Here is a 23,427-nt window from a genome sequence, read left to right on the forward strand (position 1 = left end):
AATACAATCAAACAAAGGTGAAGTTAGCTACATGAATTGATAAATGAAGTCACCAAAAGAGTGCTTTTAGAGCATGCAGTTATTGTAAATAACTGTTGTTTCCTTTTTTAATTCACTGAAAACTCAGCATTTTAATCAGTAAATCAGTTGTATAACAAATGAAGGGAAATAAATTAATTTATATTTTGCCGTGATTTAACGCACGACACAAATGACCTTTATAAAGCACTGATCATATCTTACAAAAGGGGTAAATCTCTAAAAGACATGCTTGTAAGATAGAAACTATAGTTTGAAGGCTTATATATCGTGACACAATCACAAAAACCACACTGGAAGTCTGTGCAGGCCTGTTTTTGACTTCCTTTTAACTTTAGGGTAAGACAATTGTGATTGCTTAAAGGAAAATGATAAATATAACAGTGCTGTTGCTATGAAAACAGTGAACACATACATGTAATTATAAAAGACATTGAAAAGTTTTGTGTGCAGTGATCAGTTCAACCCCTAGTTGAAAGGCTGCACAAAACTAATTTTAAGGTTTACAATCTCTATCTTCTATGTGAATGGTATTCTATCAGAAAAATAGTCATTAAAAGTTTCTATAGTTTCACTGTCAATGATAGCATAACAATACAGTAGCATAGCTATTGCCCCACAAAGTGGATGTCTCAGAAATAACAGATTCCTAGTGCCTTCAGTTACTGTGTGTTATTAGAATATTAAAATATGACTGATATTAGAAAGCAGTGGTGAATTTGTGTCACTACATTCTATCACAAAATGTTAACAGTACATGACTCCTTCAGCCAAGTTGCAAGTTCCCAGTTTAATTTGCACTATATTCAAATTAATACAGTATAAGATGACATATACAACTAGGTGAAGAAAATAGTGACAAGTAGATAACATGCAGGTTTGTATATGTGTGCAGAGTGACCAGAGTAGCCGCAGCTGTCGTGTTAGTCACTGTCCCTAAAGTAAAGTAATAGACTTAAAACTTCTCGAAGAAGAAGAAGAAAAGAAACTTGTATCAGCTTGCTCCAGGTGCTCTATAACATATTTAGTTTTTAACTGGGGAAACAGGGATTACATAAGTGCTACAACAGGTCCAATTGACTGACCACCAAATACATCAGCTAGAAGTTAATTGTATCAAAACACTTAAAAATAGTTTGTATATTTCACAATTCAATCAAAAAGAGAAGGTAATTTGATGCCTTATATTTGTTATTACCCATGAAAACTGTATCCAAACTCATTCCAACAGCCATAATTGCAAGCGAGAGTTACCTGCTTTCGCTTGCGATTATAGGCTAGTACAAAAGGCCTCTCCCTGCTCACAAGCACCTCTGCCTTAAAGCCTTTACGTTTCCCCAGATGTTTTTTTTAGCTTTCTGACAAATTCACTCCTAGGGAGGCCAGAAAACTTCAAAAAATCACGGAGGAGACGATTTCTCTGGCAGTATTTTATTGTACTTTCCTCCACTGAAACTCCAAATGTTGAAGGTGCCCCTTGCACAGACTTCATCGTTATATCAAATACCTCTTGAGGGAGGTCACGCTTTACCTCTATGGTCCAGGGATTTGAAGCCTTTGGGTTTGCGGACGTTCCCCTCCCTATCCTATTTAGCCACATCAGAAATTCTGATGAGATCATGGGCCAGGCTGGGATGGAAGACATTAGAGCCCTATCCATACCATGGACTCCATCTTCGTGTAGACATTCGTTAATGACTGACAAACTGCGTGCTTAAAATCCGAAAAATACGGAAGGGAAGGCCGTAGAACATTAAATTCACTTATCGACCTCTCCAAAACATCCGTGAAACTAACTTCCAAGCCTTCACCTTCCACGATTTCTACACTTTCCACAGAAACTTGTTCAATAATGTTTGTTCACGGGAAAAGCACTCTCTCCTAGCCGCCATTTTGTTTTGGGAATGTCCGCTGATTTGACCGCGGTAGTCAAATGGGTACTTTTTCGAGACAGCTGACCCAGCGTGAAAATATTAATTGTAAGAAGATCGTTAAGATTTCCGCGCTCGTAGGTTAAGAATTTAATGGAATATCCTTGTTTCATGAGCTATCCTTGGTGTCGTTTGGGACACTTCGGATTGGTGAAAGATTAAGATTCTGGTTGCGTTAAGTGCGAATTATTGGCGAAATTTTCTTCGATACGTTGGAAAGCTTAGGAAGACGAGAATTTGACGTTGCCTCGTGGCTTCGATTCCCTTATTAGTTTGGAGTGCGTTGGTGATCGAAGTTTTGCTCTTCTATCGGAACTAGTACGGTAAGGTAAGGTTCCGGGGCAAGAGTGCCATATAGCCCCATACACCAATTATGCATTCAGACTGGTAGACTTTGTTTTTAAACTTTTGTCGTTTAAAACCATTGAAGGCTTTCCTGTAACACCCCTCCAGAAAAGAAATTTTTTAACCCCCTTCAGTATTGCCTGAAATTACCCCCTTCAGAGTTTTATGTAGCTATCAAGCAAACCAGTAGAACCCCCTTCAGAAACTACTCGTGAGAATTTCTGTCAAGGGTACTATATGGCAACCCCTCTCAGAAATATGGTTCAACCCCCCTGAGAAAAATATAGCATTGACCCCCCCTCCCCCTAAGAAATCCCAGGCCTTCAACAGGGGGTTCCAGATATTAAATGGAATGGCCCAATGCATAATTAATTAATGTAGGGGGTTATATGGTACTCTTTCCAGTTTCGGGCTAAATACTGTAGTTTTCGTATGGCTGCATGATAAAACGTCCGAGTAACTACTAACCTGGATTCATTGAATCCTTCTGTGTCGAGGGATGATTTTTTTTTATTATTTTGTTTGGGACATGCAAAACTAGATGATACATAATTAAAAACGAGACAGATCTCTGTGTTTCAATGACCAAAAATTTGTGATTTTCTTCCAGCCTCATTATAATTTTTATTATGTTACATGTAGCAATCTCATAGTGTCTACATTGATGGTTATTATGGATACAATTGAAGACGTGTATTCATTGTAATTGTATGGGACTATGCAAAAATTCAACCTCTGGTATGGTTGATGTCAAACATCATATATCCTGGAAAGTTAACTCACAAACTGTTGACACGTATGATGAAGATCTGGTATCTTTTATAAAGGATAGGGTGCTCTCTCCCATACTCTCCAGCAAGAAACAATTGGGTCACAATGCATTAAATCATTCTCTTTGCTCGCCCAGAAGAGGACAGATTTGCAGCAAAATTACTCTTCACTTAATAATATGTGCGTTTTCATTTAAATCAGTGGCTGACGTATGCCACTTTCTTTCTTTTGATCTATTTAGAATAAAGCCCTTTGAACTAAATCATAATGAATATGATAATAATATGCATGTTATATGTTACCACACTTTGCATACTTTTTCAACTAATTTATGTGTTTCAAATATTGAAATGAAATAAATACTAATTCATGCACAATTGAATACTTAATTCAGTACAGACTATTGCCTATTATTAGCAATTTTTGCTCCTACATGTGTTAGCAAGAACTTGGTCTTGTTGGCTTTCATTGTGAGCCTTTGGTGATCCATATATTAGGGGAGACACTCGCTGCAACTATCTTTGCAAAGAAAATACTAATCTTTTCACCCTTACTTAATTTCATACATACAGGCATGGATGACAACCAGCAGCAAAGTAAAGTAAACAAAAGTGCCAATGAGGTGGTAAGCTCCATTGTAAACATTTTCTTGGAAAATTATGCACCAGTTATAAAAAGGTAAATGTTGTGATTAATTTTTGTCCTTGGTGCAAGCATAATTTTCCTTTGGTTTTTTGCATTTTGTGTAAAGAAAGATAAGATGTAGCTCCTAGATTGTAAGTTATGATGAGATGATGTGTCACCATCAATTTGGCCTCTATTAAAAGTAAAAGAATTAAACTAAGGATGAAACTGAACCACAGCATACCTATACTAAACCCTCATTTTAATTGTATCAATATTATTATTTTTCTGGTGTTCACCCAATAGATTCAATCCACTGACAGACAAAGATGGCACCTGTACATTTTACCATTACTCTTAGGCTAAGGCACATGTAGAAAGCAAGTATTTCACAAAACAACAACATATGCAAGGTTTAAATTTTTCAGACCTTTACTGCTTGTTTTTATGAGTGGTTCCAGGATTTTCTTGCACAAAGAGTTCTGGTTGAGTGTAGCAGTCGCCATATTTTTCAGTATGATGGTTTCACAGTAACTGTTGTATGAAGTAATGTACCCTTCTCCAATATTAATTTTACAAACTTGTCACTGACAAAGAGCTAGTTCATGATTAGACACTGATCATTTCATTGATTGCCATGCTCTACATTTATCATTGAAGTATTACCATATTTATCAGTGTATAAGTCGACTCTTTTTGATGGAAAAATTAGCCCAAAAAATCACCCTTGTCTTTTACACGGACCATAGATAAAGACCTGACCCAAGCAATCCAAGCAATTAGCATAACAATTGCCTGAAGTCCATTAGGAAAACCAGGTTCACAAAACAAGGTTCACAAAACCAGGTTCACAAAACCAGTTCTAATTGTGTTCAAGTTTTGTCAGTTTTCAGTGCGTTCTTCATCGATGAAAAAGTTTAAAATAATAAATAATGTGGCTTAAACAGAAACCTAGTGGGGCTGATTTCTATTGTATCTTCTGATCTGTAGAGCAGACAATAATTTTCCTTACAGATTCGGTGCTGAATTCTCATTTTCAGCGAATGATTACAGTAACTTAGTGACCTGGCAAATGCTGTTTTCTTGTGCGGTCTTGTTTGTTACTAGTCTCCCTCGCAGCTGTTTTCTTTGGATGTCACGCAACGCTCCCCCAAATGAACGGCTGCTGACAACCGAACTACATTCCTTTCTCCGAATTGGCCAATCACAGCTCGGGTTCCATTTTCAGGAACCTTTTCGCGCCAGACTCACCTTTTGAGACTCGTCCAATCAGATTTTGTTTTCTATCGCGATCCTCATGTGGAAAACACAAGACAAATGGCGGTGCTTGAAAGAGCTTTTCGCAAAGCGTCGTCAAAGTTCAAAATTTTCGAGCTTAAAGCTCACCAGAAGCTTGCAATTAAAAAAGTTTTAGTCGAGAAAGAAGATGTTTTTGTTAAGTTGCCTACAGGACCCGGGAAATCGTTAATATATCAAGCACTCCCGCTCGTGTTTGACCATGTTACCAATGAAAGTGGTCATATTATTGTTATTGTTGTTGCGTTGTACCAACGTGCGGAAACACTCGATAATTCGGGCCGATTTCCTGTACCGGTGATAAGAAGCCACGAACATAACTAATCGGGTTCGCTCCAGCTAGCAGCGGACTGGCAAATGAAGAAGTACAAGTAGTGTAGGAGACGTTGGCCGACCTAAATTGCAGTGTTCTCGAAGCTTCGCCCGGTTTGTTGACGGCAAGCACGCGCTTTTTTCCTCCTGATCTCCATCTGTAGGTCGAAGCAAGCGTTTAGCCCTTGGCCTAGATTGAAAGGCGTCTTGTATTTCCTTTTGATAATTGATGTAATTTACTGTTTCTTATATATTCTGACTTTAATAATCTGTAGTAACCTCTTGAAATAGTGCGAATAAAGAGTTTCAGTTCAGTTTTTAGCTTCTTCTACTTTCTCAGTTGCTCGCTGAAACTTTAACAACCGCTCAAACAATCTAGCGATCGTGTCGTTGGCGTAGCAGTTGACGTCTATGTTAAGCGTAGATTCTATAATTTCAACGAAATTGTGAGAAGTTTTCCCAAAAATATATACTCTATCTTCACCAGGGCACAACGATGAAGATGTGAAACATTTCGAGCTCTCATTGACAAATTTCTTCAGTGTTTCTCCCACATCCACATTTTCGCGTGAATCTTATGTCATTCAGATTTTCTGGTATTTGATTGGTCTGTTCAATAGACCGCGACCAAACTGCAAGGACAATGAGAAAGGAATGTAGTTCGGTTGTCAGCAGCCGTTCTTTTGGGGGAGCGTTGCGTGACATCCAAAAAAACGGCTGCGAGGGAGACTAGTTTGTTACGTGCGTGGACCATCTATGTTAAATATTGTGTAGTTTCCAAGATGGCCGTGTTTTCATCATGATCAGTAGCACAATCATCACTCCCAATCCTGTAACATGCCTTAAAAATAGCAAAATTGATACTTTTGACCCAAATCACTCTTTTAGCTTCATTTTACCCAGAATATGACAAGTCTTGCTGTTTTTTTGAAAAATATTTCATTTTTCGCATGTTTTGTAAGAGTTTTGATTTTACCCAGAATTCTTTGCGGGCGTGGTATTTTCAAGGTTATCAGCTCACCAATACAAGAAAACCATATAAATAAAACAATGTTTAACCTTTTAATAGACATTTCATATTACATGGAGGCCAGTATCTCCTCATTGAGAATCACAGGTACTCTATACACTGACTTTCTTCCTCTCTTTACAGTGCGAAGGTCAGAACAAATGTGCCTCACAGTCGCTGCATGAACAATGGCAACTTTACTTTCGTCAAGTTTATATGTCATGTCGATTAGGTTGTCTCTTAGGAAAAAGTTTCCTTTAAGAACTTCCTGCCCTGTGTTGTAAATGCTGCCATAAGCATCTGTCACATCTGCTGCTAGCTCCTCAACTCCGTCACTGTTGACTTTCAAAAGATAATAGTCATAGCTGGAGTCGGCATCTGCTGCAACTGCAACCACACTGCCTGCTACGGCTGAGTCAGCTATTCTGACAGCTGTTTCTGTTGTCACTGCCACAGTGTCTTCCTGTGCATTCCTAGTAATTGCTGGTGATGCTTCTCTTTCAATCTTCAGCTCTTTCCAGTCATCAACCCACTCAGAGTTAGCACAAGAGTCACCAGTTTCTAGCAGGCAGTCAAGACAATAGCAGGACCGTTCACGTGTGTACACCTTTCCTTGTTCTGTGGTGCACTTAACTGCATGGATCTTTCTGATTCCCTTGATCTCTCTAAATTTGCGCTCTGGTCTGTTTCTGTTGACTGATCCCTCGCCAGATGCTGGCACATAGAAGAAGAGGCGCTGTTTTAAGTTGACAGATTTTGTTCTTGACAAGAAGCTTGACGCAGTAGGCAAAGTAAAACTTTCTGTCAGGTAAGTGTGCATATCCTTGGCGCTTTTGATGGCGGCTGTTCGACGCAGTACTGCCTGGCTAACTTTCTGTTTTACATGAGAACCAGCAGCGTCCTGTTCGCCTTTGGCATGTGAGGTTTCGAAGAAATTGCGCTGCACTTTGAAGCCAAAGTCTGCAACGCAACAGGACAAATCTCCCAGGCAGTGGCGAGACTTGTACTGGGCTGCACACCCATCGGTAAATTCGTGCATAATTTTAACTTGTTGGCCAAGGTCGTTTGTGATGTAATTGTTCAGAAGTTCCTGTACTTTGTGAACAGAACTGTTGTCTTGAATGACATCATCGGAAATCACAAACACGTGCTCCTTTACAATCTCTGGGTTCTCCTCTGTACTTTCAATACCATCGTTAACTTCTGTAGCATGGCGGTAGAGTATAGTTACATGCAACGACACTTTCGCTACGTCAAAGTATTCAGACTGCGTCTCATCTTGCGACCTACAGGTGTATCCTTCTGAATAGTCATGAATGGCGACTGCATGATCAATAGGTAAATGCTCAAGCAAAGTGTCAAGCTGATCGCGTTGCCACTTGGCCATAAAGGAATGCATTGGATAATCTTTCATGAGGTTCTTGAAGTAGCCAAACATTTCTGATGGTGGTGTTTCTTTTGTTACAAGGGCCAGCTTCTTCTTTTCCTGACCATTTGCCAAAAATTTCCCTGTTGAGACATAATCGTAGCGTCTCCAAATAACTGTACCTTCAATTGATTCTTCCTCTGGAAGGAGTTTCATCAGGTGGACACCACAATGCTCACACTCTCTTTCCAAACAGGCCAGTTTATGGTAAGGATCTTCTTCTGCTTTGGGGCAAAGAGTCAGTTCTGCAGCTTCTGTAATAGTGGCAAGAACATTAACACTCTCATGATCTCTCTCCTTTAAGGCTGCTTTGCGAAATTTCATACAATCTCCAAGGACGATCTTGATCTCTACGTGCTTCCGACAAAGGCAGGACTTTCTATCGCGTTCTTTTGCGGCTTTCACGAAGAAAGGCTTGAGCGATTCAAATTTCCTTTGCTTTATCTTTACGCCAGGATAGAGGGCCTGGAATTCTAGGAATGCTTCTGTCTGAGACTTTTCCAGGATGTGCTTGGCATGTTCTGTATACTGGCTCTTTCCCGTACGATAGCGAACAAAATCCTTTTTGTCTCCTGTTGGACGGCTAGCTTGGGTCGTCCAAAAATCGTAAACATTCCTCTTGACCTCCTCAGGAACAGCATCAAATCTCACTTTCCTTTTAGAAACGAGCCAACTTGGTTCCTCCCCCTTCAAAATTTCCATTCTTCTTTTAATTCCACGTCCAATGCTCTTCCTGTTCAGAGAGACGACTTTTGCTAAAGAACGTTGGGCCCGAGATTTTTTTACGTTTTGTCCAAAAGCCAGGGACTTGAAGGCTCTCAAAGCAGTTCGTTTCTCATTCGAGCCACTCCTTTTAACTTCCTCTAAGCCCTCTTTGATGTCAGCTGCCATTGCTTTTAAAACCTTGCTCTCTTTTTCCTCTTCCGGAGTCGTCATGATTCCTGCTTTGACAAGATGTTTCCTCGTTCTCGGACTTGCACCTATCTTCTTCATTATCTCAGCACGCTTTTCTGGAGTTTCAGGCAATGCTTTTTTAACTTTCTTTACTGCTCTACTTGCCGCCATTCTGTTTCTGAAGCCTGCAACATTATCGTTAGCTTGGCTGCCGGCATCTCTTACCTCTCCTGCGTTAGCGATTTGCTTCTTTTTTTCCCTCAACTTCTTAACCCTCTCTCGTGTTTGTCGTCGCACTTTTTCCATATTTGTTTCCAAGACAGCTTTCTTTTCTTTTTTTTCTTGAAGTTTCTTTGATTTTTTTGCTGCTTGTGCTGTTCGTTGGCGCGTTTGCTGATGATCTGTCTTGTCGGCATGCCGTCTTTCTCTGGCATAAGCAGCTCTTTTCTCACGATTCTTTTCGTTGTACTTTAGGTTCTTCTGTCTGTTTTTTTCTCTCTTTTTTTCTCTCCACTCTTCAATACGTGAAAGCTTGTTTTCTCCTTTACCTTCCATGATGTTTTCGAGAACAAAATACGCCAATTTCACGTGGAGACACGCTGTCTTGTACACACGCGGTATTTACAGATTGCTCAATTTCCAGAAAATTATGGCCCTTAAAAATGCCTTGGAGCCCCCCTAAATAATGATATGAGGAGAGGTTACAGAGCTTTAGTTCGTGAAGAAAGCATGGCGTGTTTACGGAGAGAATTTCGGGTTTCAAGACGGTTGAAGACGCTGAATTTGCCCACACTCTGTTTCGTAAACAAAGTTAAGATGGCGAAAATCGTAGCGACTCAATCCGAAGCTAATATTTTAGCCGTTTTTAAAGCTGTGAGCTCAAAACTATGGAAATAACAAGGTGAACTTGTGAGCATTCCGATCTGCTCAGTTTTGAAAGCCCATTGTACTTTGTTTGGATCAGAAGGTTGAAGGAAAAGGTAAGATGGCAAGAAATATTATTGCGTAACCCCGTTACAATAAACCGTAGCGACTTCTTTAAACTGTATTTTCTCTGTTTGTATTTATTGCTTTTGATCAATTCTTTGCCATGTTAAAACTCAAGGTATGAGCATTTAGTTCGTATGTTTTTATCTTCATAGGTTTCAAGGTTGGCTTGCAATGGACAAGTACTTTCTGAATCTCCATTCTCTAAACAGCAGCGTTACAGGAAGGATATTCAAAACTGATGAATCCTTTGATGTATATCAATAAACTTAAAATGTTGAAACTTTGCTCAATTGTAGTGTTTATTGTGTGTTATTATTAGGTGTAATCCATTTCTCCATGCGAGCTTCCTTTTTTACAAAAAATTGGTTTTGAAAAATTTTACCCTAAGAATTGTGTTACGCGTTACATTCAAATATGGACCCTTTTTCAATCTTTTTTGTTTATTTTCTCAGAAACAGTAATGTGTTTTACCCTTCTATTGCCTTTATAGTAATCACCAAAGACAACTTTAGCTGTGAGCAAAAATCTGGCTTTTTAGTAAATGTTAAACATGAGAAATCAGTGAAAGTTTTTTGACAGCACCAAATGGGCGTGGTGATTGTGCTACTGGTCCAAGCGATCCTTCGAAGCTCTTCGGTGTTCCTTCAGTCTACTAAATCTCCTTTCAAAAGGTTATTTAAGTGCAGGAAGATTTCATTTTCAAAACAATTTACAAAAGATGGTGAATTACTTCTCCAGTGACTACAAAACTACAGTTTTGAATCGTGCATGGGGATGTAAACAAGTGCCACTAAACTTCACAGCACATGTTTACATTTTGCTCTGCAGTTTCTTTTAATTCGCCCTGTTTTCAATACATTCTCAGAAATAAGAGATCAACCATATGGGAAATTTCTGTCGGTCTGAATGTTTCTTTACTAGAAATAATGAAAAATCTGATTTTCAACCTTGAAAATGGGGGTCAACTTATACATGGATAAATACGGTAATTAACTCCTTCACCATCAGTAATCGCATTAAAGATTCTGTGTTAGAAATCGCAGCACCATAGCCCAAAATCTAAATGTTGTCCTCAGCACAATTTCATTTTTTGAGCAAGGCAAAGCTAAAAATCAATCAAGGGCCACACAGACATCAAAGAGACAACATTGCTATGTATATAAATGTTTATGTGCTCAGATATGTAAAAGCTACTCATAGTAGCTATAATTTTTAGCCAACTTGGGAAATAGCGACCAAAAATGGACCCTTTTGGACGTCCAAACTTTTAAATTTCAAGGGGAAGGTTCCCCAGACTTTGCCATCCAAGTGGGAATAAATGGCTGCCACACTGTCATTTTGGTCCCTCCTAGCTGCTCAAATGTTGTCCCTCCTTTCCACAATCTTACCAAAGCCTCCATATGTGTAGTAATAAAAACATTGAAGGGAAGAGTGCTATCACAGCAAAAGATGATGATCATGCACACTTTTAATAGAGTCATCCTAGCAGATGTTTGGCAAGGTATTGCATTCTTTGCTCAAAATCTAGTTTACATAGACCTGAGCAAAAAGAATGGGGTGTAGCAGTCATTCAGGTCGGTTAATTGCTCCAAGCTCTAATTTTATACCACTGCTCATTTGGTTATCTTTCTTGCCAATACTCTTTCTGGTTATTTGGGTTTTCTTGGAAACTCAGGCTCTTGGCATTGAGAAGAAGCATGATATATTTTTACAAATTAAAAGCAAAGAAAAGTGAAAAAAAATTGGAGAGTAACAGGATGTTATCAAAGACTGGTATAATTTTTTTTTTTTTGCAGGGGGGTAGTTTTTTTATTTTGGAATCAGAGTTTTAGCCTAAGTATGTCTAAGTTTCTACACTTGTTTAGTCTTGTGATTTCTTTAAGAAGTAACTAAAGGTAAAATTTTTTTTATTACAGTCAATTGAGTCTGTAAATGGAAAGTAAACACAAAGTGATGGTGGTAAGGAACAAATTGCTTGCACTTTAAATTATTGAAAGTAGTCTGCACTCTCCATATTTGTTATTTTTAATTGACATGCTTTGCACAGGTGTTGTGTAATAAGTGTGAATAATGAATAAGACTGTGCAGCAAATTAGCTCATGCTGAAGCATCCCATATCCAATAAATTCAATAGAAGACCCTTTGGTCATTTCACGCCTTATTGGATCTTGACACGCCCTTAAAAGAAAAGTTGCTTGAGACATATTTTTATGGTAAACATTTATGAAGCTTTCTTCTGATTATATAGTTTGCTAAGATTTTAGTGAAACTACCGTAGTGTGCAAACAATTTTTTTCCCAAAGGACACCTGCAAAAGTGGAAAGTAACCTTGAGCTTTTTGCATGCAATTAAGTTGTATCATATAAATCTTCCCTAAAAACGAAAAATTTACATTACTTTTATATATTGAAGTGAATGCTTTGATACACAGTGGCTTTAGCCTCTGCATATCCTCTTATGTTTTTCTCTGAATACCTGGGAGCCGAGCAAACTGGTAACCACCCATATTCTCTCATTCTCTTTAAAATAGGATTGTTGATCAATTTGTACTGAGTTGGCTACCATGGCTCAAGATGGAGGACCACGTGGTGAGATAAACTTATTTCTTCTCTGCCATCCTGAAAGGGTTTCTCATACTTTCAGAATAGAACAGAATTTTGGCTAACCTAACAACTCAACAGGAAATCGTCCTTTTTAAATTGAATGTTCTAAGGGAGTTCTTGAAGTTGCTTTGAGGTTTATCGCCTCTCATGAAATAAAACCAATGAACAAGGCTGTTATGAATTACACACAACTTCAGATGAGGGTGTCAGGCGTAGTGAAGTACTGGTGCATTTCATCCCTGAGAAGCAATCAAACTACTGTTTTCTCACTTATAACATTACTTAAAAATTAATAATCAGTGACTTAGGTGTCAGGCATATCAAAGAATATTGGCACGGAAAGAGGTACTCTCCCTAATGGTTCATGTGCACATTCTAGGGTGAACGTTATTGTATCTCTAGTATGAACATTGGTGGTAATATTTTTGACAAAGGCCATCACTGGACGGCCATCAGTTTACGGATTTTGAAGGAAGTATTAAACCACAGAGGCTCAGGGCTAAACAGCTTTGTGAAATGTCGTATATTGATATTACTAAGTGATACATTTCTTATGTTTTGAAGAGCATGTGGTTAACATGGACTGGCTGCAACAAGAGATAGTTATGGAAGAGCAGCTGGAAAGAGGAAGAGAAGAACAAAGAAAAAAGGGAGGAGCAAACGAAAAGAGAGGAACAAAGAAGGGGAGAAGATCATTTTTCTGACACATACCTATACTTAAGTTATCCCTTTTAAAATTTCAAACCTATATATCTGTGTCACACAGTAATTCCTCTTTTTTTCGAATATGTGAAATCATAATCTCTTGGAAAACTACCCTATCAGAGATATAAATTTAATATATATTGATTCTTTTTTATTTTTAAGTGAGCTTAATGATCTTGTTTATAATAGGACAGCCATATTAGTACGTCAATGTCATCGGAAGACATTAAATATTTGGAAGAGAAACTTAAAACTTGTCCTTTGCTTACATAGATTTTTCTTTTGTGAAGCCCTACTAAGTGACTCTTGATGTCATGTTAAGTTCTCCTTCGGTTCCACAAGTAAACAGGCAGCACGTTGGAATGGGACGACAGTAGTTTATCCTAAGTCACCGAGGGCTTCTTTTGTAATGAACCCTTCAATTATTCTGTTACAGTGTTTTATCTGGCGGTGAATAGTACCCGTGGGCTTCTACGTAGACGTTCACTTTGCTTGTCAAGCAAAGATAAATCAATAGTTTGCCGTCAATATATGCACATGCATCTGTGTATACAGCAACTTCTGGGAAAATTTCTCATTTCCTGAAGACATTTTTAACGCTAAATTGACTTAAATTCCAAGGGTGTGAATAATATGCAGACCCTTTTCAACAATGAGAACATCTCAATGGGGAAACATAACACCAAAACTTGCATACTGATAAATTTTTTATGGGGAAGGCTACATTCTCTTTTCCAGCAAAATAATCTCCTCAAACTAAGTGATATTTGTCGAATAATCCTAAGGCTTTGTACAGGGGATTCTACAAAGTACCGGCTAAAATTATTGACTTCACCCGGGGATAGCCTTCCGACAACTACCCCCCGACCCAAAATTTTATTACGCGAATTAAGGGTGCACTTCCAGCGATCTAACTTACAACTGCAATATATCTGTTTATCCCTATTTCCACGTTTTGAGTGCATTCGAAAATCAAAACAATATCACAGCTCGTACTCTGCATGTGCAATACATCCAAACTTGACTTATCCATTATTAACCCCTTTTTCCATGCATTTTTCACCGAATGTGGAAATTCTCGAAAAAAGGCAAATTCTAACAATTTATCCAGCAATTAGAATATGCCCTAACATATTATTCGAAGGCAGTGCTTAACAATTTTTTGTCTCAAATGCGGTGCTTATTCGAGTAAATGCGGTAATTTCGTTTCAGATTGGTTCAAAATGACATTACTCTTTCCATGTTTTTATGAGGTGGGGATTGTGGCGGCTTACGTTCCTTCCCAGCGTCATTTGGCCTGTCACTTGCTTGAGATGGTCATTTCACATGCCAACTACCAAGTAAGACGGAGCCTCAAATAAACTGTAGAAACCTTTCCTTGGTCTTTTGAAGTCAACAGGTTTCATATCATCGCGACCCCCGATATACCTTCCTTCCAAGTTTGATATTTCGCCTTTGTCACTTGCTTGAAAAGGTCATTTCAAATGACCAAAGGGAACAAAGTGTAGATTTCTTCTTTTGATGTAGACTTAAGCTGCATTAGAGTTCAGTATGGGATCTCTTCATTTTTATCAGCCAGTTTAATTGCCAATCAATTTTCTTTATCCCCCCCTTAACATTTTGTTTGTGACGACTGACCCCCCCCTTCCGTTTCGTCCAGAAAATTCTATTACCCCCTTCAAAATCTTCCACTATGTCGGGTGTTTTATCGAAGAGCTCCGTTTTTTAAAATGTTTACTGAATGCAAATGAATGCGCATTTCCACGATGTACCGTTTTTGGCGGGATCTATCCCGATTGCAGTCGTATGAAAATGGTTTAAATTTCCAATGTATCCAGTGCAACTTGGAAGGAGCGTGAGATTTAAATTAAATAACTGAGATATTAAGAGCTCCCCAATTATTCAAAACCCATAGAAAATGGAAGTTTACTGGTACTTCAAAATATCAATAGGCCGCACTTTCTGTCGGTTTACCGGCGTAGTTAAGGCTTTGAATGTTACGAGGACACTCCAAAAGTTGTAGACTTTCAAACTTTTCTCGGAACAATTAAAGCGGAAAACCACAAGAAATAAAAGAACGGATTAGATAAACGATGAAAAGAAAAGTAATCGAGAGGAAGATGGGAAAAAATAATTTAGGACTGCGTTGGTTTTGTTGATTGGTCCAGAAAACTCGCGCTACCCTCTCTGCCAATGAGATGCAAAGCTACAACTAAACACGACTTTGTCACGTGCGTTCTTCTGCGATTTTGGCAGTTCGTAGATATATGTCTTTGCTTTGCGTGGCTGATAATGAAGGGGCCCTTTGTTAGACTTGTTATCACGGCCGCTGTGATGACTGGTTTTTGAATTTGAGAACGAGTTGGCCGAATGCAAACAACGGTGGCCAATTTACCATTTCAACTTTGTTGATATATTCAAATTATTTCGAATGCAAACAAGTCAGGTCGGCGGCAATTACACCCGGTTTACACCGTCATCATCAGGACTGTCATATCTGCATATGCTAAATTATCTACAAACGTTTGGAACGATTGAATAAAAAATGCAACGACACTCGTGTAACCTTGCAGAGGTGTTTACTAAATTAATTATTTAATGAATTATGTTTAGTACATTATAGAGGACACTAATCAGAAGTTACTTTTTCATTACTTTTTCAACTGATTGTGTCTTCAAAAGTATAACTCATTTCTTATTTCATGTTACTTTATTTGAAAAAAAATATTAACAATTTTGACAAATATGGTTAACATTCATCAGTTAATTTACAAATATGACAATACTATTTACATATTTACAAAGTTAACTCGCTCATAACCGATGTTATCAAGAGTGGAATCAGTGTTCATTTAGAATTGGCTTTTTGATCAAGGTGCTCCCAAGATTTTTCAAAAGGCGATTAAATATAACAAGGTTAAAACAACAAACAACGCCCTGCCTTGAAATTGTAAAGAATTAGAAAGAGGTAAGCTTGAGTCGCCTGTATTGAAGATGATCTGTGGAATGAAAAGAGAATCAGAATTAATATCTCGATCTTTTAAAAGTTAATTTGAAATTAATTAATTACTTCACTCAGTACAATGTTAAATATTGACGGAATTATTGCCTTTAATTTACTGAAAAAATCGTATAGCTCTTACTTCAGAAGTATGATCCGAACCATTTGTTAAAAGTTCTGCTCAACAATCCTTGTTCTGTGGAAAAAACGAAAAATTGATACAAAATGAAATTGTGTAACTTAAATCAGCTTGTTTCTGTGCGAGTTGCCAAGAGAGTTCTCAGTGTCACATAGGTCATGCTCTTAAGATATGAATTCCCCCACCCCCCCCCCCCCAAGAATGAGAATCCCCCAGTGTGAGCTCCTCCAAATATATTCCTACCCAAACCCCTTACCATGTTTGATCCAAGGGAGCTTATAACAGGCATTTTACAGTTTGTAAAATTTGATTTCAGCAACCTAGCAGTTTGAGGAATGTAGTGCTGGTTGATCACCTGGTAAGCAAAAGTCATTTGAGATCCACTTGGAACGATGCTCGCCAGAACAGGAGGTGCTGGGCGATGGAAAGAATATGCGCTCCCTAGAAAATTCAAGAAAAATTTGTGTTATAAATCTTAATTGCCTACCCACGGATTTAATTATAGATTGACTAGTGTCTCGGTAAATAACGTTCACATTGCCTTGCGGGGGAGGGGGGGAGGGGGTTATATCATATTTTACAAGTTTCCTTTTACATACCTTTTGAGGGGTTTGAATTTGATTTAAAACTCTTCATAGCTTCAAGATCTTTTGCTGTTACTGGAGAGTTTTTAACTTTAAGACATCCACCATTTATTGATAGAGTGTCAAACCATGACGGTTGAGAGTCAAAGTAATCTTTGCCTGGTTGGAAGATAAAAGATAAATGAAAATCAAACAGTGCATGGAAAAAGCTATATCGATTCCAAGTGTCCAACTGTTTTGTCACGTATTAGCATACATTGCTTTCGCTGTGGACTGTTGGATGTGTGCAATCGCATAGCAAGTTTCATTCCTTTTTACCTTTAGCTGCTTCAGTGGAGAGCTTTAAATTTGATTTAACATTCTTCATAGCTTCAAGATCTCCTGCTGTTACTGGAGAGTTATCAACTTTGAGACATCCAAATTTGTTTGATAGAGTGTCAAACCATGACGGTTGAAGGTCAAAATAGTCTTTGCCTAGTTGAAAATAAAAACCAAAAAAAAAAAAAAACTAAAGAAATGAAAATCATAGTGCATGGAAGAACACGTTCTCAAACTTTATCAACATTCAAAAGTTTTCAGTTTAAAGTGCCTCTTCTCGTCTTGAGGATGGAATATTATATTTTTAAGTTGAATTTTTTGTGAAATGGGGGTCGTATTTTAAATCAGACCCGTAAGTTATGATTTCGCCCATGGCGTGAACCGCAATCTTAACCGCTTTTTTTCATCTTTCTGGTCTTTAAAAGCACTGATTCATTTTCAGGGAAAGGTGGTGCAGACCCTCGATCTCTCCCCATCTCTATTCCCTTACGCATCCCTGGAGTTCATGAAGACAAGGCAGTCCTACAAACCGCGTGGTCACCACTCGGTTGAGTAGACGCCATCGCTACTCACCATTAAATATTTGTGGTTCACTCTGGGATTCTTCTGTTTTTATTTCATTCTTTATTACACTGAAAATAATGCCGCCCTCTAGCTCGTCAATGTTCATCCTCGCCTTCTGTAGCTTTTCATCCATTGTCGTCATGTGCTTGACAATATCAAAATTATTTCTGCGTCCCTTTTGCTGCAGTTGTGACAGTTTTTTCTTTAGATCAGCAATTTCTTTGTCTCTCCCCCAGAGAGTTTCCTTAAGAAAGCCGATCTCCTTATTCCTAGCTGTTAAAAATATGAATATTACAAATACTCGAAATAAAAGATGGGTTAATTTTAAGTTTAGAACGATGAGTCAGATCAGGAAAACATAATACTAACTGAACTGCTCATGACGGAACGAGAAAGGGGATTGGGGCAAGGGGAGGTGGTGGGGGGGGGGGTGGGGGTAAAAGACTTGTTGTCAGGGACACAGAGTTGAGTCTTGGCATCCTTTAATTAAATGGCTTTTCAGTCCGCACGCGCTTGTCTAATCTTGCATGCGTCATTACACAAAACTAACCGTTAATCTCTGTTTCAAGGTAGTTGATCTTCTGCGTTAGTTGTTCCTCTTCTCTCACATACTGAAATCAATTATGTAAGCACATCAATTTTAAAATTAAGTAAACAAAAAAAATTGAGAACACAATGCGTCGACTTACGGCGGATAGATGGTGAAATGCCACGAGTGACGTCATAATCTAATGATTTTAGTCGCGCGCACTTTTTCCGACATCTCTTCACGAAGGAACCCTTCCAAACTCACCTTAGCATCTTTGATCCAAAAAATTTCCTTTTGCTTTTAAAGTTTCTCCGATGTTGAACGGACTTAAGTTTGAGCTTAGTTTGGGCGTTGGGAGGAAACTCAAATTTGATTCAAATTGAACCAATTACGAACTATTTTCTTAGCTCATATATCGAATAAAGTCAACTTACGCGTCCGACGAAAAAATCACTTAAGAGTTTTCTTCGTGCTCCTTCCTATAACAAGTTCTGACTTAATTGTACCAAACGTTTAATTTAAGCGAAAAACAAGCAGTCGTAATGATTGGGAAACACCCACCTCATTAACCATGATCCTTGCCCCATGAGAGGCCTCCAGAGGCTCATGATAACTCTCAGCGGAACGATTAGTGACATTGACTTCTTTATCAACTATTCTCGCAGAACTGGATTTCTTCACGGACTCTTGCTGACCTGAGATGTTTTTGTTCATTTTACAACTATTATCTTCACTCGAAGTATTTGATAAACCCGAAAAATTCATTCTCTTTCACTTTGCTTCAGTAAGAACTGAGCTCTTGGTGCGAAAAAAAGTTTCGATTTGTTTATGACTGGTTGCATGGTAACGCGTTTGTGCCGTCACCTCTTGACATCACGCCGGAGTTGAAGCGTTAAGCCTGGGCACTAAAGTTTTATTGAAGGGTCGAAACCAGATTAGAAATTAAACCTCTTTTACAAGTGTTAAATGGTACAAAAAGCTGAAAATGATATTGTTTACAGCTCATCAATTACCCATGCGTCATCGCGTCATCTTTGTTATGCCTCTGGTCCATCTTCTTACCCATTAGTTCTGGTTCTCCTTTTCACGCACAAATCTTTTAACACAGTTCAGTGCGCTCGGGAGCGCTTAGCAGACTTGGCACCACGATCTCCTACCAAACGACGTGTCGGCAGTTGACGCAAAATCTATTTTAGAGGAACTTATATCCTGGGTTTTGAGTACACGCAGAGCATGCGTGCTGGCATTTGGTGCAATGATCTTAGGCAAGCCTTTTTGCCACGTCTTTTTTGTAGGGACTTCGAGCGTGCTGTTCGAACGTGAAAATCCGGAGGATGCAAAAAAATCACATTACTGAAGGAGCTTTCGCCTTCGAGAAATTGGTCTCTCATTCCTGGCTAAAGGCCATCTTGCACAACAACCGACTCTGCTTTTTTCGTCTTAACGAATCTCGCATTTGACTGATCTCGCTCAGTGCAGATTTTAGCTCCCCCAAGCGCTGTAAGAGAGGGTTCACCGTTCTTTCAACGGTTAGTGGATAGAAAAGTAACGTCAAACAATTTATCCACTTCACCTCAGGGCCCCGCCTCAAGGCAGGGCGACGAGAAATTGTTCTACAAACTCATTCAACTGTTCTCCTCCACGGAAATCTTTAGTAAAAGGCGAAAGATTTATGCGTGGTGAAGGAAAACCAGAGTAAAGGGTACTTAGTATGCAACGGCAGTATGTCAAAAATGACTCGCTGACACAAGTGGGGTTTATAAATATCATTTTCGCGCCTGCGCACTAAATTCTGAGGTATGTGAAAGCTTTGGTGTTATAGGAAACATAGAATTTGCGTAGAAGCATAGGCCGTGTCTGGAATAGATAACGTCTTTCAGGAAAACGATGGGAACGGCACCGACCAAAGTAATCGGTTTTAAGACAATTGGAAATTGAAATTGGAATTGAAACCACGTTAGTGAAGGAACTCTTACTCTCTCATTCCTGACTAAAGGCCATATTGCACAACAATCGACTTAGTATATGTGCACGATCCTTCGCAGTAAAGAACTATTTAAGCAATAGTGAAAATCAGACCTGAAAAAAATTCAGGCCTGCACGGGATTCGAACCACTGACCTCTGCGATACTAGTGCAGCGCTCTACCAATTGAGCTAACAAGCCAACTGGGAGCAGGCCATCAAATTAATCAGTCGACATAAACCCGTAGATGATAAATCAAACAACAAACATATGAAATACATATATATGAACTGCGGTTATGAAACGTATATGTGCACGATCCTTCGCAGTAAAGCACTATTTAAGCAATAGTGAAAATCAGGTCGCTTAAATAGTGCTTTACTGCGAAGGATCGTGCACATATACGTTTCATAACCGTAGTTCATATATATGTATTTCCTATGTTTGTTGTTTGATTTATCATTTACGGGTTTATGTCGAATTAATTTGATGGCCTGCTCCCAGTTGGCTTGTTAGTTCAATTGGTAGAGCGCTGCACTAGTATCGCAGAGGTCAGTGGTTCGAATCCCGTACAGGCCTGAAGTTTTTTCAGGTCTGATTTTCACTATTGCTTAAATAGTGCTTTACTGCGAAGGATCGTGCATATATACGTTTCATAACCGCAGTTCATATATATGTATTTCATATGTTTGTTGTTTGATTTATCATCCACGGGTTTATGTCGACTGATTAATTTGATGGCCTGCTCCCAGTTGGCTTGTTAGCTCAATTGGTAGAGCGCTGCACTAGTATCGCAGAGGTCAGTGGTTCGAATCCCGTACAGGCCTGAATTTTTTTCAGGTCTGATTTTCACTATTGCTTAAATAGTGCTTTACTGCGAAGGATCGTGCACATATACGTTTCATAACCGCAGTTCATATATATGTATTTCATATGTTTGTTGTTTAATCGACTTAGTGTTTTGTCTCTGCAATCTGAGCTCGTCACAGATCTTAGATCCCATTAGCGTCAGAGAGAGTTCACCAGTCTTTCAACTGCTGGTGGTCACTAATGAACTCACCTTAAGGCGAGAGATCACTCGCTAGCGTGGTTTCTCACATTCTTTTAACTTTCGCGTTAAACCACTTTGCGCGAAGTCCGCATGGATAGAATTCAAAGTTTCCCTAATATAGACTTTTGTGTCAACTGTCGAAACGCCGTTTGGTATCAGATCAGAGGTACCGAATCCTCAAAGCGCTCCCGCTGGCTGAAATGTTTTAAAAGAAGAAGGCTTTCTTCCATTACAAAGAAGAAGCAAGCCATCTAAGAAGAAAATGAGGGGTAAAGCTAAAAAAGTAATGAAACAATCACCCCTATCTTCACTTCTCAGAGGTCGGATAATCATTGTTCATTTAGATAATTGATAAAGGTGTGTTCATTCTAATAGGAAACAATGTAGGTATCATTGCCCCAAATTGTACTTATTTGATTTTCCTTCGATTCTACTTTCTTATTTTTCTAGCAAATTTCACATGTGAATGAGCTTGGCACAGATTTTAATTTCCGTAAGCGCCCCCAGAGAGGACTTACTAGCTCATTAAATCTCAATTACCTTTTATATCTCTTCTACTTCATTTAGGAAGCCCCGCTTCAAGGCAGGGCGACTCAAAAATTGATTAGAAACTCAACCTACTGTTCTCCCTCACGGAAATCTTTAGTAAAAGGCGAAAGATTTGTGCGTGATGAAGGAAAACCAGAGTGAAGTACGAGAAAGATGTAGAGTGGTATGTCGAGGATAACTCGCTGGCGCAAGTGGGGTCTATATTTATCAGTTATGCGGCTGCGCACCAAATGCTAAGAAAAGTAAAAGTCTTAATAAACCGTTATACGAAACATAAAATTTGCGTACAATCACAGGTGGTGATGTTTTCCAGGAAAAGGATGAGAACGACCCCGACTTAAGTAATGTTTAAGGACACTTGGCTCCTTTCCTGTCTGCTCTATTGTACTTTTGGAGCCCATCAATATGCAGGGCGACGAAAAAGAAACTGAAGCACTCATCCATGCCTAGCCACTAGAATTTTATTAAGCGTCGAAACCAGATTAGAAATTAAAACTCTTTTAGAAGTGTAAAATCGTACGAAAAGCTGAAAATATTGTTTACAGTTCATTAATTGCTGTCTACGACGTTAAAAAAAGAAGGCTTTCCTTCAATAGAGATCATAGATTTTATGTTACGCAGATTTTCTCCCAACTGCCTTCGAAATTCCTCATTGAGTTCTGAGTCCATATTTATATTTTTCAGTCCGTTGGTAATGTTTGAACCATCTCTCTCCGTCGCATTTCTATACTGGGGCTTCAAATGTATGTAAGTCGGACACTTATTCCAATTGAAATATTTCCTGTCAGGCCTTTAAAGCGGCAGGGTCATGGGCCAATTGAGAATCTCCGAGACGTTTTTCAATAGCATCAAAGACAACCTGTTTGTCTTCATCTGTTATTTCTAGCTTCGGCACGCGAGCCCACTTTGTATTACATGCTTTTCGAACGTCGTCGATTAGAGGCTATGGAATGGTAAATTGTTTGCACCAGTACATCAGGTTCAGGATACCAGTAATATCCATGTCGTCCGCACCATTTATAATGGAGCCTGGACCCAAATCAGGAATGTACAGCTTAGCTATTTCCCAAGGACCAAGATTCGGATCCGTCTACCTCCTGGTGTCACTTTGTTTAGAAAAACGAGGTAAATTCTGAGTAAAATCTAAGAATCCATTCTCCAAATGAAATAGATCCCAAGTTGCTATATCCAGTCTTCACCCCGATTTTTCATTTTTTTTCAATGAATTTAGGAGAAACGGGATTAATTCTGCGAATTCATCCACAAGTGGCTAACACACTAAGTTCCCATATGATGATCTTTACCCCGATTTCCCATTTGATCAGCGAATTCGAGAAAAATGGGGTAAATTCTGAGCCTTCATGTTACAAGTGAATAAGACCCGAGGTTCACATATGCCCGAATTTCCATCTTTTTTTTTTCCAGTGAATTTGACAAAAAACGGGGTAAAATCTAAGACTTCATTCCCCGAATTAATAGATCCCAAGTTGCCATAGCCAATCCCTAACCCGATTTTCCATAAGTTCCCATATGCCATCTTTACCCCGATTTCCCATTTGATCAGCTAATTCGAGAAAAACGGGGTGAATTCCCGAGCCTTCATGTTACAAGTGAATAATACCTGAGGTTCCCATATGCTATCTTTACCCCGAATTTCATGGGTTTTTTTTGCAGTGAATTTGACAAAAAATGGGGTGAAGTCTAAGAGTTTATCCTCCGAATTAAATAGATCCCTAGTTGCCATAGCCAATTATTAACCCGATTTTCCATTTTTTCTTTCAAT

General features: G+C 38.8%; 2 protein-coding genes, 1 long non-coding RNA gene, 2 other non-coding genes and 1 pseudogene across 7 annotated transcripts; 1 reads left to right on the forward strand and 5 right to left on the reverse strand.

The window, feature by feature from the left end:
- Nucleotides 1-810: 810 nt before the first annotated feature.
- LOC148723673 (uncharacterized) lies at nt 811-1,946 on the reverse strand (annotated as a pseudogene).
- Nucleotides 1,947-2,020: 74 nt separating this feature from the next.
- On the forward strand, nt 2,021-13,198 carry LOC148723674 (uncharacterized). 3 transcript variants are annotated; one of them, XR_015991995.1, is made up of 5 exons: nt 2,021-2,293; nt 3,659-3,708; nt 11,554-11,596; nt 12,168-12,225; nt 12,805-13,198. It is a non-coding gene; the product is annotated as an uncharacterized LOC148723674 (long non-coding RNA). The 3 variants fall into 3 exon arrangements; XR_015991994.1 differs by having other exon boundaries at nt 2,022-2,293; nt 3,659-3,764; XR_015991993.1 differs by having other exon boundaries at nt 2,022-2,293; nt 3,659-3,711.
- LOC148723675 (uncharacterized) lies at nt 6,358-10,246 on the reverse strand. Its single transcript, XM_088734190.1, has one exon. The coding sequence runs from the start codon at nt 9,200-9,202 to the stop codon at nt 6,398-6,400; it is 2,805 nt and encodes a 934-aa protein (XP_088590316.1). The 5' UTR covers nt 9,203-10,246; the 3' UTR covers nt 6,358-6,397.
- Nucleotides 13,199-15,507: 2,309 nt separating the features above from the next.
- Nucleotides 15,508-19,072, reverse strand: LOC148723676 (uncharacterized). Its single transcript, XM_088734205.1, has 8 exons — nt 18,642-19,072; nt 18,102-18,162; nt 17,561-17,824; nt 16,988-17,143; nt 16,685-16,828; nt 16,441-16,526; nt 16,089-16,142; nt 15,508-15,944 (listed from the first exon to the last, which is right to left on the reverse strand). Exons 1-7 carry the CDS (start codon nt 18,843-18,845, stop codon nt 16,128-16,130), a joined length of 930 nt encoding a protein of 309 aa, XP_088590331.1. The 5' UTR covers nt 18,846-19,072; the 3' UTR covers nt 15,508-15,944; nt 16,089-16,127.
- A 586-nt stretch (nt 19,073-19,658) lies between these two features.
- Nucleotides 19,659-19,779, reverse strand: LOC148723677 (U5 spliceosomal RNA). Its single transcript, XR_015992085.1, has one exon. It is a non-coding gene; the product is annotated as a U5 spliceosomal RNA (small nuclear RNA).
- Nucleotides 19,780-21,665: 1,886 nt separating this feature from the next.
- Nucleotides 21,666-21,785, reverse strand: LOC148723678 (U5 spliceosomal RNA). The gene has a single exon (XR_015992096.1). It is a non-coding gene; the product is annotated as a U5 spliceosomal RNA (small nuclear RNA).
- Between the last annotated feature and the right edge of the window lie 1,642 nt (nt 21,786-23,427).

Source organism: Stylophora pistillata, chromosome 9, assembly GCF_964205215.1.
Source record: "Stylophora pistillata chromosome 9, jaStyPist1.2, whole genome shotgun sequence".
Taxonomy (NCBI): domain Eukaryota; kingdom Metazoa; phylum Cnidaria; class Anthozoa; order Scleractinia; family Pocilloporidae; genus Stylophora; species Stylophora pistillata.